The sequence below is a fragment of the Genypterus blacodes genome, unplaced genomic scaffold (assembly GCF_046128005.1).
Source record: "Genypterus blacodes isolate CSIRO-AG114 ecotype Tasmania unplaced genomic scaffold, CSIRO-AGI_Gbla_v1 ptg000438l_1, whole genome shotgun sequence".
NCBI lineage: Eukaryota > Metazoa > Chordata > Actinopteri > Ophidiiformes > Ophidiidae > Genypterus > Genypterus blacodes.
Window position 1 is genome coordinate 6,360,733 of NW_027467208.1, and position 18,730 is coordinate 6,379,462.

The 18,730-nt window shown below is 47.3% G+C and overlaps 1 protein-coding gene across 1 annotated transcript in view; it reads right to left on the reverse strand.

Moving 5' to 3' along the window:
* The window catches only part of osbpl10a (oxysterol binding protein-like 10a), a 44,201-nt gene that overhangs the window by 3,068 nt on the left and 22,403 nt on the right, over positions 1-18,730 (reverse strand). The window contains exons 6-12 of the mRNA XM_076139636.1: positions 18,381-18,612; positions 12,240-12,370; positions 2,108-2,257; positions 1,383-1,881; positions 765-951; positions 261-443; positions 28-181 (exon numbers count right to left, since the gene is read on the reverse strand). Of these exons, the coding sequence (XP_075995751.1) occupies positions 28-181; positions 261-443; positions 765-951; positions 1,383-1,881; positions 2,108-2,257; positions 12,240-12,370; positions 18,381-18,612 (1,536 nt within the window). The remainder of the gene's footprint in view (positions 1-27; positions 182-260; positions 444-764; positions 952-1,382; positions 1,882-2,107; positions 2,258-12,239; positions 12,371-18,380; positions 18,613-18,730) is intronic.

Genomic DNA, 18,730 nt, shown 5'->3' on the forward strand with positions numbered 1-18,730 from the left:
CTGTGTCGTCCTCCCCTGTGCTGTTACCTCTTTAGTGAAGTATTTGGGTGTCCAGGGTTTGTTGTCCGCCGCCCTCTGCCTCTCCTCTCCCCTCTGACGCTCCTCCAGCCGGTGTTTGTGCTCCGTGGCGTCGTCGATGTTCCCTTCCTTCAGAGATTTGGTGACATGCTGCCATAAGCGCCTGCGTGCCAAAAGGGATAACGTGCGTGAGGAATTACAGTCCCACTTCCCCATTCAGAGCGATCGGGTCAGAGTCTCACCTGGATTCGGTCCTTCCCTGTTTCTCCACAGGCCTCAGCTTCTTCCTGGTGACTGTGAGTTTGCTGGTGTCGATCACCTTGGTCTCCCCGCTGCTGTAGGTGAACTCCAACGTCCCGTTCCACTCGCCCTGCGCTTTACACACGATGGTGCTGGTCGGGTTGTGTTTGACCTCAGCCGTCACTCTAGGTTTGACAGACAGAGAGAGAGAGGATTTAGTATTTTCAGAGTTCCCACACTTTTTTCAAAGCCAAATTCAAGCACTTAACTACTATTTTGGAAACACACACACGCACATTACATTTACATTACATTACGAGCATTTGGCAGACGCTTTTATCCAAAGCGACTTACATTACATTACATTACCACCCTTCGCAGAGGGGGGAGCAATTGAGGGTTCGGTGCCTTGCTCAGGGGCACCTCGGCAGGGACTCGAACCGGCAACCCTCCGGTTCCCAACTGGAAGCTCTACCCACTGAGCTACTGCCTCCACACACACTGACCTGTGCACCTTCCCTCCATAGAAGGGTTTGGTGTGGAAGGTGACGGTGGCAGAGTATCCGCTCTTGGCACAGTTGATGGACACTTTGCCCCCCAACTCCACCCAGGGCACAGTGAGGATGGAGCGGGCGTAGGCACAGGGCAGCGTGAAGACGTACTCTTCATCGTGCTCCAGGAGACACAGGACGCCTGGGAGAGAGAGAGACAGAGAGAGAGAGAGAGAGAGAGAGAGATATGAAACAGTTTATCATTTGTCTAATTAATGTTGAACTGAAATAAACCCTGCTGCATTAAATCAGGTGACAGATGTGGAGGCTTCTTCTTCTTCTTCTTCTCTCCTCCCACACATTCCTTTGTCTTGCCTGCTGCCCCCCCCCTCCTATTCCACACACACACACTGCTTCTCCTTGTCTAAACCTATAGTCACATGATGTCATAACAGCCAGGACGCCGTGCTCATGGATTGCCATGGAGACGTCTCATAGCCTTTCATACAGGACAGGGCGCCGTGACACTGCTGGCTCCACTGAGTGTAAAACTGGATCTTTTTTTCCCAGCGGAGCAGAGTGTTACTGTTTTAGAGACACTTCCTGCGACTCAGCGTTTATCAGAGGACGTACCTTCTCCCACCATGGACACGCCTATGGACATGCCCATGAACTTGCTCTTGGTCCACACGTGAGCGTTGACACACATCCCCCTCTCGCGGCACTCGCAGTAAAACCCAGAGACCGGCGGATGATGGGAGACCTGCTCGGCCACGAATCGGACTCTGTAGCACCCGGCCGACGGCTCGTCGCCCTGCTGCGTGTTGTTGGGGCTCCTGCCCGGCTCCCGGGCCAAGCCCTGGTTGGACCTGACCAGAGGTTTGACTCTGTCCCTCGGCACTTCCCAGGAACAGTGGAAGGTCTCTCCCAGGATGGGATTGTAGGGCTTCTTGGCCACGGCGCCCTTGCGTCCCTCGTGGAAGGCGGTCAGGTAATACTCCACGAAGCGGACGATGCGGTCCTCTGCTGTGGCCCCGGCCGTGATGGAGAGGAACATGTCGGGGTGCGCCATGAAGTTGGCATACATCTCCAGAAGTGACCGCTTTTCCAGAATGAAGGTCGGCAGCACCACCTGGAAAACAGAGACTCAAGGTCAAACTCTTCTTTAAGCTGAAATTTGTATTCTAAGGCGGTGAATCAAGGCAAAATAAGAAGTACAACTAAAATGTCTCCAGAGGGTTGGAACAAACATTCAACCTGCCTCTCTCTCATACAGGTGTTTTGTTGTGGGAAGTCTCATGAGATTACATCACATCTGGAGCTTTATTTGGAACATAATGGGCCTAAAGATGTTTTACCCGTGTGAGGTCCATGCCCAGTTTCAGCTGGGAGAGCAGATGCAGGATGATGCTCCGCTGGTCGTCCAGGACGCCCAGGTCCTCCTCCTCGTTGTCCTCCATGTCCGTCACCTCTTCAGAGGGGCTGATGTCTTCCAGCCCTGGCTGGTGCTGTGTGGACGAGAGAGGAGACACAAAGTACGGTTACTGTAAGGGAACCACAGCAGATCCCTCTGTGTCTGCATGTACAGTGATGCTGCTCTCAGCCTGCAGTGTCACATTGAGGGTCCAACAAGATCATGTCAAGATCTTCTCAGTTTGATAACTTACCATACTAACATATAACTGCTCAGAATGTTTCATATATTCTGTGAATGAGCCCACAGTCCTGTTTATTCACATTTGTCTCAAAGGTCCAACAGGAGGCAGATGAATGCTATTTTATTGGTGTCAAAGAAGAAGTTGTTTAACTCCTCTGGGACCTGTAACCCAGAGGCAGCCTGTAAATACCAAAGCACACAGCCTCTCACACACACACACACACACAGCCGCTTGGTGGTCCATTCATCCAGCCACTCCAGATGCCTGAGTGATGGAGCCGAGGCCACGCGGTGCATTTCCTCGGCGTGTCTCTCTGCCGGCCCGCAGCGCTGACCTCTCGCTTTTAGAGAGGCTTGATGTGCGGCGGTCAGAGAGGCCGGCGGCTGCGTGACTCCTTTGTGCTCCGTTGTGCAGCTGGACGGCGATCCAATCTAGGTTTAAGAAAAGCTAATGCCCTTGATATCTCCTGCAGCAAAGTGCAGAAGGAAAAGAAGAAGGGGAAGAAGAAGAAAGGGGCTGATGTATAATGCAGAAAGTGCTCACAAGCCTGTGGGCGACAACTCCCTCCACCTCCCTCCACCTCCCTCTACCTCCCTCCACCTCCCTCCACCTCCCTCCATATGCTGCTCTGTATCCTCCCTGTGTAGTAAGAACCTCTGATATCAGTCCAGTTGTGATACAGGTCGGCCTCCATTCCCCCCAAACTTATGGACTTCCAATTAAGATGAAGATGCTCAGAAGCAGAAACCTCCAGGCTGAATAATTGCGTTGGAGCTTCGCCTGCAGTGGAGGAACGCCGGAGAAGAGGAGAAACACTTCCACTACCAGCCTGTCACCTGAATATTTCATTCCCTGCATGCAAAAAGCTGAGAACACACACTGCACGGGGGGTCGGCAACAAAAGCATTCACACACACACACACACGCACACAGAGAGAGCCAAGGAACATACTTGAATGCACAAATACTGCAAGAGTCCCTTGAGCTGGACGGTTCTGGGAGCGCGGTGATATATATAGAAGTGAGAGAGGAGAGAGAGGAGAGAGAGGAGAGAGAGGAGAGAGGGAGGAGGAAGGGAGGTGTGTTATGATTCCGGTGGCTCTAACTAATTAAAGAGGCTCTTGAAAGCATCGGGAAACGATTGCTGAAGAGGTCAGCGCGACTCAGCGGAGCGATCGCAGTGGATTATTCAGGAAAATGCGGTTAGTTACTAATATCAAAGAAAAAAAGGTCGATGGCGGCGGCGGCGAGGCGTCTGGAGTCACATGTGAGGACGAAAGACCGGGGAGGAATCCTGGCTTTAACATCAGGGCTGCATCACATCATGTATAATACAGGAACACGTCGCAACGCATCCTCCATTTCAGATTCTAGGTCAGGAGAAAGAAGAGGAGGAGGAGGAGGAGGAGGAGGAGGAGACGTGCAGGTCTGCCACATGATTTACCAGCCAAAATGATGCGAGGAGCAAAGTATTCTGGGTATTTTGCATTCTTATCCTGCATTCTTTTTCCCACACAAGATCGGGAAACATTTTCTGCAACTTTCCAAAGCCGGCGCCGCACACACACACACTTACCCCCGTGTGTTTCCCCTCGCAGCTACTGGGGTTTGTTCTTTTATTTATGAAAGCAACAGAGGGACAGAGGCCCCTCGGTCCTGAGAGGAACACAACCGGCGCACTCTCAGATCGGCGGTGTTTACAGCACGAGCCGGGTGACGCTCCGGGCTGCGACTACACTCCACACTCTGCACCCGCCGTTAGAAACACAGACGAACCATCTCCGTCTCTACAAGGTGTTTTTCATCGTCATCCTCCAGTCCCGAAAGTCTTCAAAACGGAAAATGTCAAGGTAACACCAAAAGACACCGAATGAAATAGAAACACAGTCGATCACGTCGCTGCCATAAACAAAAAGTAGTCGTTTTGTGTTGAAAATAAGGTTAAAAACACCGAAATCTGAAATCTACACACGCTCACACACTCAAAACACCAAGTTGTAAGCACTCACGCTGCATGGCTGTGCAGCCGCGGGTTTGACCTGCGTGAAGCTGGACCTCATCTCTGAGTGGGCCTGGGGTCAGAGCCCACCCCCCCCCTTTCCACACACACACAGACGACGGTACGGTCCACCAGGAGCAGACGGGGTTCCGGGCTGAGATCTTCCTCCGCCAAACAAGAACGACAGAAGACGGAGGAGCGAGAGAAAGACGCGATGGGAGACGGAGGAGGGTTGTTGTGCTGGGCCCCCCCCGCCGTGACGCGCAAGTCCTGGTTGCGAGGAGGGGAAGGGGAGGGGGGATGGGTGGAGGTGTAAGGTTTGCTGGTGATTCCTGAGCCTTGGTACAGAGTTACAGGAGCATGCAATGAGGCTGAGTTGAGTGCCTGTGCGTGACTTGTCGAGAGAGAGAGAGAGAGGGAGAGAGAGAGGGGGAGGGAGGGAGAGAAAGAGAGAGAGTGAAAAACAAGGGGGCGGCTCAGGGAGAGTCCCGGTGACGCAGATGTTTCCCTCTACAGTCCCCAATCATCCGTTTCCTGTGTTTCCCTTCATCCTCATCATCCTCCCACCTCCACCCTCTCCCTCCCCCCTCAAGCCATCTGTGACATCTACCATCGTCACATCTTCCTCCCCTCTCTCTCTCCTCCTATCCTACACGCCATCCCCTACACCCTCACCTCCTTCACTTATCTCTCCCCTCTTCCTCCTCCCCCTCCCCCTCTGGTGTGCAGATCAGCTCGCCTAATTACCACGAGTCTGGCAGTTTCTGCAAACCCACTCAGCTCCCTTCCTGGAGCTAATGAGGGCTCTCTGAGATAACTTATCTCTCCGTCTCATACTTCTTCTGTTTCTTCTTTCCTCCCTTCCTCCTCCGACTTTTCGTCTTTCCTCTTCCTCTAACCGCCGCCGCCTGGTTCAAACCCTCTTCCCTGACTCAACCCTCCTGATTGATCGATTGCCGCCCTCGCTCTGTCTGTCATCGCCGTGATTGTCTCTCTCACTCTTCCTCCCTCACCTCTTCGCTCATTCCACTCGCTACTCCGTTTCTTCTTCTTTCACCTCAACTGTCTCCTCATCGGCTGGCGTGGCTTCCCTCCTACACCTTCTTATCTCTCCCCGTCTGCCTCTCTCCTGGTATCAGGGGACGGTGTGGGTGGCTCACGCAGGGCCAGGTTTTGCTCGCACTCCTGCTTCAAAGGCTCTTTTGAGGTCTGCGCCATCCGCCAGCCCCTCTCCATCCCCACCCTCATCTTCACCTCTTCAACGTGTCAGCGGCTCACACTCCCTTCCCCGTCCCCGGTCTGTCACGTGTTGGAGAGGCTGAACTCGTGCCTGAACACATGATCCTTGAGGCCTGGATGCCTGAGCTAAGAGGATCGCTCCTCCCTCTGCTCCTCCAGGGACGTTCAACACAAGAAGGTCAGATGATCGCCAGAACAACATCTGCTTTATTCCAACTCAACCCCATTTGCATTTAGTGTTACTTTCCTGTCTCGTGGTTGAGGAAGACTGCCTAAGGAAATTTCTGAGCTTTTTGAGAGAAAGAGAGAGAGCTGAAGCGTGGATCAACACATCCCGTCACTACAATGTCAAAAAGTCATAAACCGACACTAAATATTCCACATCTCAGTCTGTCTGTCTGTAAAACGATCCTGCAGTCAGAGTAGAAATAAATCCTATCACAAAATACAATCTGGATTACAACATCGATTTTCTTTCTACCGTTAAATCAACGAGTCGTCACAGCTGGAGGTCAAACTCACAACGGTGACGTTTCACTTGAGTTTTGGCAACAAGGGAAGAGGAATTCATACTACACACACACACACACACACACACACACACACACACACACACACACACACACACACACACACACACACACACACACACACACACACACACACACACACGTTCCGTCTCTCTATACCATCCTATCATCACGAGGCGACGCTGACCTGTATTTCTACCACCGAGAGCGAGAGCGTCCAGATGGAAGCTCGACAACACTGAGGCTTTAATTGGCTCCAGCTCAGTGAGCCAAGCAGACGAGCTGATGTTTCCACAGGCTTGTTTTCACGCTCGCTGGTCACTTTTGTCTCCACAGCAGCAGCAGGATTCCTACCAAACGTGTGTACTAACCTGACACTTCAGATGCCGGAACACGTAACACACCGTTCCTGACCATTCCGTGTTGGTGACATATTCCACCTGATGGAACTTCCTGTGGTTTTATAAATGGAGGCGTCACATAAACACCTTTCCAATCATCACTCACCCCAATTTTCTTCTCCTGTTCAACTGATCTCCTGCTGCTTATACACGGTTGTAATGTTATGACTAAATAATGGAGCCTACAACAGTCGCGCCAACCGGACTCAACCATCTACCCGTGATTCGAGAACCTTCTACATTAGTTACAGTATACGTCAGACAGAAGGAAAACAATCTCAAACGCACAACAAAGTAACGACACTGATGATTCTCTTCTCATAATTGTCTACATCTAAGTTAGTGCAGATAGTGTAGAAATCCAGATCTTAGGCTACAGAGACTTGGACTCGGACTGGATTCCCGCTGCCACCGATTCATGGTTTGCCACCTTTGCCACGTTTCAGGTTTGTGGCCGTTACTGGAGCGCTGGTTATCCTCTCCAAGATCTCTTATCGAGGTGGCATTTTCACAGATTCTCCTTTGTCCCGTCGTTGTTTATCAGTAAACCCTCGGGCAGCGTGTCTGGAATCGGCCGACGTGTGACAACAACGCGCTCCCAATCACTTAAACCGCACTTGTGACATTTAGTCAAACAATAAGTGAACTTCTCAACACTGTTTGTGTGTTTATCCTTAATTTAGAGGAGAGTCAGTGCCTGGAGGAGACAAATGTGTGTGTGTGTGTGTGTGTGTGTGTGTGTGTGTGTGTGTGTGTGTGTGTGTGTGTTGACGTGTCTGTGTGTGATTCCGGCTCCATTTCATCTCTTTAAATGTCAGGTGTGTTTTAAATGTCAACATCCAGATACTGAACAGCTTCTACTTTGCTGCTGTACTCGCTGTTCATCTAGAAGCCGCTACCATAGCGATTTGATGTTGGTTATCAACTTGAAATGGCAGCCGTTGTTTCTTTTTGACACAGATTTATGATCCGATGTTGATAAGGCTTGGTGGGGGGGGTGGAGCCTGATCAGGGGAAGACAGCGTTACATTCCGGTGTAGAGCAATGAGACAGGAGAGGATCTGGAGATTAAAATGGCTTCTTTGATAAATAAGGTGATTTCTGTCTTTGTGTCTTTCTCTTCAGCTCTGTCTATTATTAGAACAACTAGAAGAATAAAGCGGTGCGGTTTATTAAAGTTGGTTTGTTTGTTTTGTTTCAACTAAATCAACCCAATGTTCTCTGTCAGACTGAGAGCTTCCAGTACAGAGGAAGGAAGATCATCAAAACCAGAAGAAGTGACAGAAGAAGCCTTTTATAAACTAACAACAATGTTCTCAACAAACAGGCGATCCTTTGAGATTACAATCAGAACACAACTCAACACACAAAAACTCTTCTGTGCTACAATCAGACCTCTGAGATTGCCGCCGTAGGAAACGATGCACGAGCAGACGGGAGCTGAGCTTTAGCGCTTCATGTATAAATGATAACCAGCAGTTTCATCTGCAGCTAATGAGAGGAAATGCATGCAGCTGGTACAGGAGCACTGGCATGAACACACACACACACACAGACAAATCACATTTCAGAAATGTGACGCTATATTCACGTTAATGATGGTAAAGGAACAGGCCTGATTACCAGGTAAAGGCAGAGAAGGAGAAGAGGTTCAGCTCTAATCTGCTGTGCTCAGATTGTAGGAATGGATTTGTTCAACTGGCTGATTTAATCACAGAGACATTCTGAGCAACACTTCATCCTGCCACTGCTGAGCTGTCAAACAAAAAAAGCAAACTAATCAGTCTAATAACGAGGTCATGGTGTGAAATGTCCTCCACTTTTACAAAAAAAACTGTCTGCTGGTGCCGCTCACACACAACCTGACAGGCGGGTCGTCTCCATCAGGCACAGCCAGAAGGTTTGAGTGCTTTTACTGAGATGAAATGACTCATACATAGTTTGAGTCACATGGTCTTGCACACACACACACACACACACACACACACACACACACACACACACACACACACACACACACACACACACACACACACACACACACGACAAACAGCAAGATATTTGCTGCCATCTGCTGGCTGTTTTTTTTTACCTCCGTCACACGTCTTTTTTGTAATCATAGCAATTGTGTGTGTGTGGTAGGATTACATTAGAAATTATGATCTCTGTTTTTGTTTACACAGATCTTGACTGATTAGTTAATTCTGTATATTAAAAGAAAAGAAATGCACCAGAAAACCCATCAGAGCAAATTCAACAAACCGTACGTGTGTGTCCTTGATTCAACAGAGAAACGTGAACGCTGACACACACACACATACACACACACGGACACGGACACGGACACGGACACACACACACACACACACACACACACACACACACACACACACACACACACACACACTCTGTCATTAACTGTGTGTAGTACAGCAGCAGCTCAGGTCCATAATAAAGCAGCTGACAGGTCGTACAGCTGCCGGGGGAACTCGCTGCTGCTATCGGAAATGCATAAAGCCGGCTTATTTCTGCACAGAGCAGCACTTTTCTCTCCCTTATTCCCACAGACACAGTCGGGCCTCATGCCGGCCGGGTGATGATAAAAGGAAGCAAGTTCTTCCTCCTGACGACCGCACACGGGCACAGAATATCAAACAGCCCTGAGCCGCTACATGATTCACACAGAAAGCCTTCATTTCCCTGCATGTTTGCCTCCTGCTCACAGATGCAACATGGTTCACCCGGCAAACAAGGATCTAAGCTGATTATGAGGAGACCTTGAGCAATTATCCTGCGCTGCACATTTTAGCCTTCAGCTAAACAGAGGAGCCACGCTGACACCAGAACACTAGACACCGGTTTGCAAACATCTCAGCCAGGCCACTAATGAGACAAAGGGAAACTGTTTAAACCAAAGGTCATCCGAGGCGGCGACCCGCAACGTCTGAAGCCGTCTGCAGTGCAATTATCTTCCACAAGGGGGCAAGCTTAAACCCCTGGCAGCCCGCAGCCAGCTTTACCTTCTGACGTGTCAAACCGCACACATCGGATAAATGATCGTTCCAAAAACACGTCCGACCCTTTGTCAAGCCAGAAGAAAACCCCGGAGTGAGTCTCTCCCGCTTCCTCCTCATCGCTGTCATCTCCTTCGCGCCGACACAAAACTTCCCATCACTCTGGACCGGTCAGGGAGTAATGAGACGGCGAACGGGTCGACTGTGTTGAATTTCATTAAAAGAAGATGAATGGAAGTCGGTGTGGAGGCAGAGTAATGTGCCTTGGCAATCTGCGCCGCTCTCTGCCCTCGTCCTCACGCTGCGGCCGCCGGGATCTTTGGAGACACTAATGAATTCTGGGTCACAGAGCAGCGCAGGCATCAGAAGCAAGACGCCAAGGCAGGGGAGATGTGGAAAATATGATAGGGCAGTGAAAGAGCAAGGCACAAAGACGGCGATCACAAATAAGATGCACACAAGAGGACGCACAAATCTACAGCTACCGTCTCTGGCTTTACAACATATATAATGATTATAAGGAACTAAATACAGGCTGCAAACTCTCAATCTAATGCTATTAATCACAGAAACTGATCCATTCACTGCAAACAATGTGTTCAAATAACCCCAGACAGTCATCTTAATAGTGTTCTTATGGGTTTGTTGTGTTATTTCATGACAGCCATAACCCAGCGGCAGCCATTAGTGGAGGAAACGAACCTAGCAGCACAGTTTAATTAGTGGAAACACGGCGACACCAGCAGGAATGTCACCGCAGTCGGCCGGCCGAGGCCTGAATCATAACTGCCACCACGCTGTTCTATCATTAAAGGAGCCGCATGACCCTCGCCCGCCTCCATCCCTCCGTCCACCAGGTTAAACTTGTGAAATACTCGGGACAGACGGCCAATTAGCTGTCAATCAGACCACCGCCAAGCAACTTTGCATACTTTCTTCTTACTCTACGTAAACATGCGTAGGATGACACTCGGCCCCCCCCCGTCAAACTGCGTCTTGTCGTTTAGATTTGACAAATCTATTCGGCTGCCGCGCCTGAATGACAAAAGAGGAGAAGCGAAGGTCAACGTGTCCGCCGCCGTGACTTGGATGGAAGATAAAAGATCATTAATGCAGAATTGCGTCTCATTCCAAAAGGGTCGCTAATGGATCTGTGACATTCAGCGCAAAGGGCAGAATTAGTTGTGGCTGTTGAATCAGACATCATTGTTACTTCTCAGAGTGGCAACTTGTGATTTCCTACGTTTATGATTTATAGTTTCTCCACAAGCCAAAGATGACATCGTTCTTTTGCTTTGAGTGTAATAAAAAAAGCCTCATTTGTATTCTGAATGTTGGCGTTTTTTTCTCTGGGAAGACAAATCCATGCAAATACATTTTAATGGGCTGGATTTGATGCTTTGAATTGAGATTAATAATCCACACTTCAACTGTAAATTATTGAGGAAGTCTGGCTTCCATCTAGGACAGAAAGCAAGTAACACGCACACACACACACACACACACACTCACACACCACTGACGCACAACAGCGTCACTATCACCTGGCCTCTGCTTCCCGTCACTGACACCGACTCTCTGCAGAAGACAGAGATCCATGAAGCCCCCCCCCCCTCCCCTCACCCCGCTCGCCCGCTCGCTCGCCCCCCAACCCCCGCCTTCACCCCCCCCGCCCCCCCCCCCCCCCCCCCCCCCCTCCCTCCCTCCCTCCCTCCCTCCCTCCTGGGACAGCCTCATTTCCAGCTCCACACTGTGTGACCCACTTATTTTGACAGCAGCAAAAACTTCTGCGAGGAGTGAAGCGCTTCGCCGGCTTGAGGAGGAGAGGAGGAGGAAACCAAACGAGGCAGGATCCCTAGCTCCCTCCTCGCCGCCTTCATTGTCAGCGCAGACAGGCTTTCTGGCACGATGAGTCAGATGCAGTGAATGACTTCTGACTCATTCAGATTTGTGTTCAAACTTTGGAGCAGGCAGCCATTGATTGCAGTATAAATATCACTTGGCACAGGCATCAGTTTGACATTTAGTCACCTTTACTGTGCGGCCTGGTGTTATTCCTGCTTCATTATGTCGGCATCAATACAAAAATTACTTCTTTTGTTGCTTCTGGTAAAGTCTGACATCAAACATTCAAGGCTCAACCTTTCCAGTTCGATAAAACTCTTAAGTTATGAGCTGCACTCTGCATTGTGTTTGTCCTTGGTTTGACACAATTTTTGTTTCTCTTTCTGACAGCAGAGCTCAAGACTTTAAAGCTTCTTATCTCTTAAATCGAAAGACACAGCACACAGTTTCCTCTGCAAACAACAGTGCCCACACCAGTCACTGCTGGGTAAGGTAATGATTAAAAAGGACAGATTGTCTGTCTGGAGCCCGGTTCATTCTCTGCCAACTGGTTTATGAAGGACTTCTATTCCAGACACGTAAGGACATTAAACAAGTGTAAGATGAGGAAACAACACATGACGCTCAGGCTCAGCCACTTTAAAAATCGCAGGCGTAAACATTTCAATTTCCTCTGGATGAACTGTGATCTGAGACTTCAGCTCAGAACGCCGGCGCGGCAAAATAAGAGAGGAGAGGAGAGGAGGCGGGGAGAGAGAGAGACGACATAGGTGATAAGAGAGAATAAGAGGTCATCTGTCTCACCTCAGCACCATGGGACAGAGTCCTTTTCCTGAGGGCCGGGGAGGGCTCGGCCGATCGCAGAGGGGTCAGACCGCCGTTCTTCAGATGCTCCCCCGACGGTGACTTTGGTACAGTCCACACAGGCACAGCATCTGTGGAGTAGCAATGCAAGAGTCAGAGGCGGCGGCTGGCATCTCATGAACCAAGGGGGGTGTGAGGGTGGGGGGGGACAGGTGCACTATGGGAACACTTCTGAGGAGGTGAGAAGGGAATCAAACAGGGATGCAGGAGAATCTGTTCTTCCGCAACGTATATTATTAAAATCTGATATCTGACATATTCGATATTAAGGTCCTGATAACAAAAGTGCTGATTCACAGAGACAAGACACCAGGAAATTGCGAGTGGAACAGTGTGTGTACAAATGTAATACTACACCCTGGTCTGTTATGACGACGGTGATGATGACACTCTGCTCAGATTCATTTTGACTCGGGGCCATAAATAACAAAATATGTCACAGAACTGTAACACACATACATCCTGTAACGATGTACGGATACAGTTTACACTATAAAGTTACATTTGTACAGATATTCAATCACCTGAAAGGGCCGAATCTGTGCTTTATTCACCTTCAGGAGGTCAAAATAAGTAAACTATGTGATAGCTCCAGTTTGATGATGCTCATAATGTTTGACTGGTTATAGCAAATAGTAGTAATAGTAGCAATAGTTTAATAATCTTTGCATTTTCTCACCCTGGCCATGAATTGTCCATATTTCAAGCGCGGTTCTGTAACGCGTCCACGTCTCTGCATTTGTCACATAAACGGAGGACATTCAGACAATCCCCGTCTTCCTTCCTACTCTTAAACATCTTAAAAACTCCTAAATTCATTAACTTTATCGTTATATCAAGCTTTGGCTGGTCTTGTCTTCTCCGACGATGAATTTTCCTGTAAGCTAACTGTTTAGTCAACTCGTGACCGCCCTCCTCAGGCAAAGAATGGTACAATAACAACTCAACTATTCCTAGCTAGCGACAAACTAGCATCGGCTTCTTTTCGTTAACAGCTGTCACGTTTTCAAACTGAAAAGCAAGTCATCATCGTCCCCATAGACGTCATATTCACTAGGTCATATTTTTAAATGACTGGGAATGGGCAATTTAATTTGAACTCTAAATAGACTAAAGGTTTGGCTACTACACTGCTGACTTGTTTGTTAGCTTGCTGTCAGTAACTTTAAGCGGAACCGGAAACGGACGCTTGTAATTAGTAGTAAAATTATTTTCTTACTTAAGTTTTACAATTCACAATTCACGCAGAGCAGAAGCTGAAACTAAGCTTTCTGCTTCCGCTCTGCATGAATTGTGAATTGTATAATAATAATAATACTAACAGTCCCTTTAGGATGAGACACTATTTTTATCACCCTATCTGCATTATGTCCACCATAATCTCATAATACATCATATCTTACTTAACTCAGGTTTACATTTGTAAATAAGAATGCAGTATTTCTTCATCTTCATCTATCACACATACACTGTCTCAATTTAATGTTACTTAATGTATCTGTTTAACAATGCTTCAACATCTCTGGCGTACTGTCTGTTGTTGTCATATTGTTTTTTTATAATTGTAATACAGCCTTGATGTCTTGAAAGGCGCACTGAAATAACAGTGATTATTATTTTAATTGTTGTTACTTTTACATTTCGTTGCTTGTACTTGTGACAGGCAATGACAATGAAGTCTAATCTAATCTAATGTCTTTATTTGTTACTGTCCTTGCACTGTTCTGTCATCTTAAGTATTGAGAAAAGAGCAAATAAGTGTATGCAATGTATTATTATTATTATGGCGAGTACGGCATCATAAATCACAGCTAACAGCAGTCCTGACTTCTCACCAACATTATGAGCCTCACCAAACTGATATTTACCACAGGGTAACTGTGATGTTGTCTGATCCCTCAGTAATCTCAACGCAAACTCAGTCTTAAGATGATGACAAATGTTACTCATAGAAAAGGGAAAACAGAGTTCTTCAGTTGAAGGATTCTAATATGAACCAGGGTAGTAGATTACATTTCAAAGCATTGTTAATGGAGTTGTATCAAAGCCTTTTCTCATTTCCAATCCTTGCACTGAAATTATGTTAAAAGTCTAATGTACCAAGAGCCTGTTCTTTGATATCCATTAGTGAGAGGCTGATACAGGCACAGCATGCTGATGTGCCTCAGGCTGCTCTGCCTGGACAAAATGCTCTGAAACAGCCCTCAGGCCAACGACTCTGGTTTGGTCAACTGACAGTGTGACTGCAAAGAACTTCCAGTGATACAGTTCCTCTGTCAGTGTACAGTGCAGACATGAGCAGGACAGGCTCTGCTACAGGGCGAGCCTGAGTGACGCCTTAAAAGAGGGAATATTGAATAGAGGGGTTTTTGAAAAGCTTATGCTCATGGAATGGGGCATTTTCAGACCCATAGTTTGTCATCGTTCCAAAATCAGGGGCTTTGGTTCAGTTTGGATTCATACAGGAAAAAATTGTAGAATTTGAATCAACAAAGCCATCAGTCAGCAGAACTTTTATACTACATACAGAGGAAACTATGGCAGCAGAATGTCAACTCTGAATGGACTTCAGATGGCTGAGTGGGAGAATGTTGAACACAACTGGTAAGCTTGATAAAGTGCAAGCTTCATCCACCAATCATTTGATTCGCGATGGGAAACCGAGTATCACGGATGTTAATATCAAGTACTTAGCGACACCTAGTTGGGGGTAGGCCTACGTTAACTAACCATGCACACCTAAAAAAAAACTTTGGAAATGTTCCAAATGAACTGGGTGTGAAAATGCCCATACAATGATTTTAATACAGGGTGTGAGGGGACACATCTATGAGATACGTTCATGTCTTGCTGCTGTAAACAAGGATCGGTTCACAAACATTCTTAAAAAAGAGTGAGACTTTGCACAGAGATGTCACAATTAAGCACAAGAAGTAGAGACACACTGAGTGTCTGGGCCATTGGATATGAGCATGCAGATGAATCAAAAGGCTGGTGCAGATAAAAAGATGAAGAGACAAACATCCATGCAGCATGTGCTTCCAATGACTTCTTTACCTTCCATTTCTGTGCTGTGACATCAACAATCCAGACTTTGAGATGCTTTTACATACTATTTTTATCACATACAGTAGCATGAGCCGCTACAACACGCTTTTCACCTCCTATCAAGTTTTTGTAAATCGAGGCACTTGTTTTAAAATTCATAAGTGTGGACCTGCATGGGGACTTGTTTGGAAAACCTGCTGGTGAGTCTAATTGATTCCTTCAGGGATTTCATATCCTTAAAGGAAAACCTGTGTGTAAGAATGTGTGAGGCTTCAGCAAGCTCTTAGCGAAGGCGACGGAGGGGGAGCGGGGATAGAAAAACAGCGCGAGCGAAGAGCAAAGTTCCTCTGTGACTCCGTCAGCTGATAATATTCTTACAGGTTTGTGACTGGCAGGTTTTTAGGGGGGAGTTTTGGAAAGATTCTTGGAGTTTTTTTCAGCAGTTTGCACACCAATTCTGGAAACTTTTGTATGGAACTTTCTTGTTATTTTGTTTCTGAAATCTAATTCATCCTGACAAACACAGCAATAATGCTGTGTTTGTCATGTGACAGTTTTGACACCTTTCACCTGTGATATGTTTGATTGTCTTAAGCTTCTTTTCACTCACGGTCCAAAGACACATTTCTAACTGGCAATTTCTGATAACTACACATTAGAATACTTGTCTAAAATTACTAAATGACCCTGTTGTTGTGTTACCTGTTAAGTGGCACATATAATTTTCTAATTATAAATATAAGATTGACTAAAACAAAGCAAAAAAGTTGAGTAAATACTGGAGTCTCATTCATCTGGCAGACTAAAGCACCACTCTAGCAGGTTGCTAATGATGTCCTGTGTCTGCCAGATGTACACATATGCAATTCTTAACATATGTGCCATATCAACTGATAAAGTATAAAAATCATTTCTGCCTGTAATGTTCAAAAACAAGTTAAGTATTGCAGTTTTAAAATCTAATTTACAAATGCAAACTAATCTACTTGCGGTAAATCTCAGGTTTGTAGTTGTGTGTAAATATGATAGGTGAAACATGAAGTTGTGTTTATATTTCAACATCTAATATTTCTGACAAAAATAACAGACATGGTGTGCAAAGGTCTTCTGTTCTGAAACGTGCAGCCTTGTTTAGATGCACTAAGAGCCTGGAGGGACCAACGTGCCAGCCAAACTGGGTCCGACCTCATGCTTGGCTCACTCTCAAGGAGTCATGTTGCCCATGCAGCGGCTATGTTAAGAAACCATCCATCCGACCAAACCAACCAGCCAGCCACTTCCTTTTTATCAGCTGCGCTAAATCTGGTCACTCTCCATGCCAGTGAGCCACACCGCCCATCCCTCAGTAAAGCCGAGAAGCATCCTAACAAAAACTCCTCACTGGGGTGTTGGGGGTACATGCCGGAAGCGGGGAGCAGCTGGACCCCCACAAGACGTATCAGCCAGACAGCGGAAGGAAAGAGGTTTGTACTTGCGGCCCGGTGGTCCCACTCCACACCACCCCCTGTCTGAAGAACAGGCACAGGGCAGGGTGACTGTTGGCGCAAAGAGAAGACCAACACACTGTGAGAACGGACAGACTGGCTGCGATCCAGCACCCACCCAAACACAAGACCGACCCAAGAGAGACTACCAGATAGACAGATAGAGGTGGACCACAACTTTCTGTCTTCAAGTGATTCTTCATCTATCACCTGTCTTTTCAGTAGCCTACACAGCTCCTGTACGCTTGAAAATACAGCACAGCAGCTTTTCTCAGCTTGAATTCACATGGGAATAACAGATTCCAATGGTGACGAGTAACCGCGTCACAAAGAATCAAAACATCCAATAGTGACCCGTTCACTGCTTTCCGTGCAGCGTCACTCCCTTTCTGTAGCAAACTGAATATGGTGAGCAAACAGATGGGCAGCTGAGGCTTGGTTTACACTACAGGAGCAGTTTGAGACATTACTATGGATGTTTTGGTCCTTTTTGATGCAGTAAAAAGCTGTTGACCATTTGAATCCGGTTACAGCTGACTGAGTCCAAGATGAATACAGCTGCTGTTCTCCATCAATATACACACAGTGTGAGCCTACAGGGGATCAGTGTTTGATACTCAAAAGCCTCCCTGCTGAGGAAAAAGTCACACGCTATAAATAGGATATAGATTTTCCTCTGGACTATGGGAAAGTAGAATTAGATGGTTTGTCATCTGGCCTGGTAATGGAGACAAAGCAAGTGGATGCAGTGTTCGTCCCGTCTTTTAAATCAACCTTTCATGTTGTCATGACATGACATGTTGACTATGCCCAACAGAGGGGGTGTACAGGACATAGAACCACCCTCAGGCTCCAAAAACTTTACATCGGAACAACTTTATTGGATCCATATAGATCTGGCACAGAGAGGGTTAAACATGGCAGAGGTCTGACATTTGTAGGCACCAATGTGGCTTTCTTTGGCAAAGACTAAATCCTTTGAGGAGATTGAAGAAGTGCATAGTATTCGCCTTCATCTTTTGAGTTTCTCATTTACACATAAAGCCCAATTTTTCTGACATGCATTTAACGACAGTCTGAAATGCTTTGATGAATTTGTAAACAGCATTGACTATAAATACAACTTCAAACACACTTCACATTCATGCCTATATTTGCTTACGTTGGCAAAGTTACCAGTTTTTGAAAGGAACGATTGGCATTTCAATGCAGCACATGACATTGAAGGCAACAATGAATGGAAAATAAACACTGGCATCAACAACCACAACACAACAACAACACGAGTACAAACTACAAAAAATAGCACAAATGGAAGAAAAGAAATTAACAATTAAAAACAAATTCACTAAATGGAACATTCAACAACATTTACTACAAACGTTCAAGTTCATTGCTCCCAGCGGGCAGGGACAAGGGCAATAGTCCAGCTCCCCCTTTCCACTGGTGCTTAACTCTGGAGGGGACTGGAAAGACATGGGAGATGGGGGAGATGGAGGGGTCGGGGGCTCCAGTAGCAGGACTGGAACGATGCCCGGGGCGGACTCACCGGAGGGAGCTCCGTAGTGGCGCTGCGAGGCCTGGTGCGCCGGCTGCGACTGGCTGTGGCTCTGGGTCTGTTGGAGGATGTTGAGGCACTCGCCCAGGCAGCTGAGGGTGGCGGCCGACGTGGCTTTGAGCAGCAGCAGGTCCTGGTCCAGGCAGGACACGGGGCCTTTGGTGGGCAGGGAATCGATGGACTGGACCAGGCTCTTCTGTTGGCCCTCAGCTTGGGACATCACCTACGGGAGGACAGTGAACTGTTATTGACAAGACCATGAGACCCAACAGAGACCCCAAATCTCTCCCGCATTCTCACAGGCAAACACAATCAGAATTATTTCACCTTTTACAGTCTAA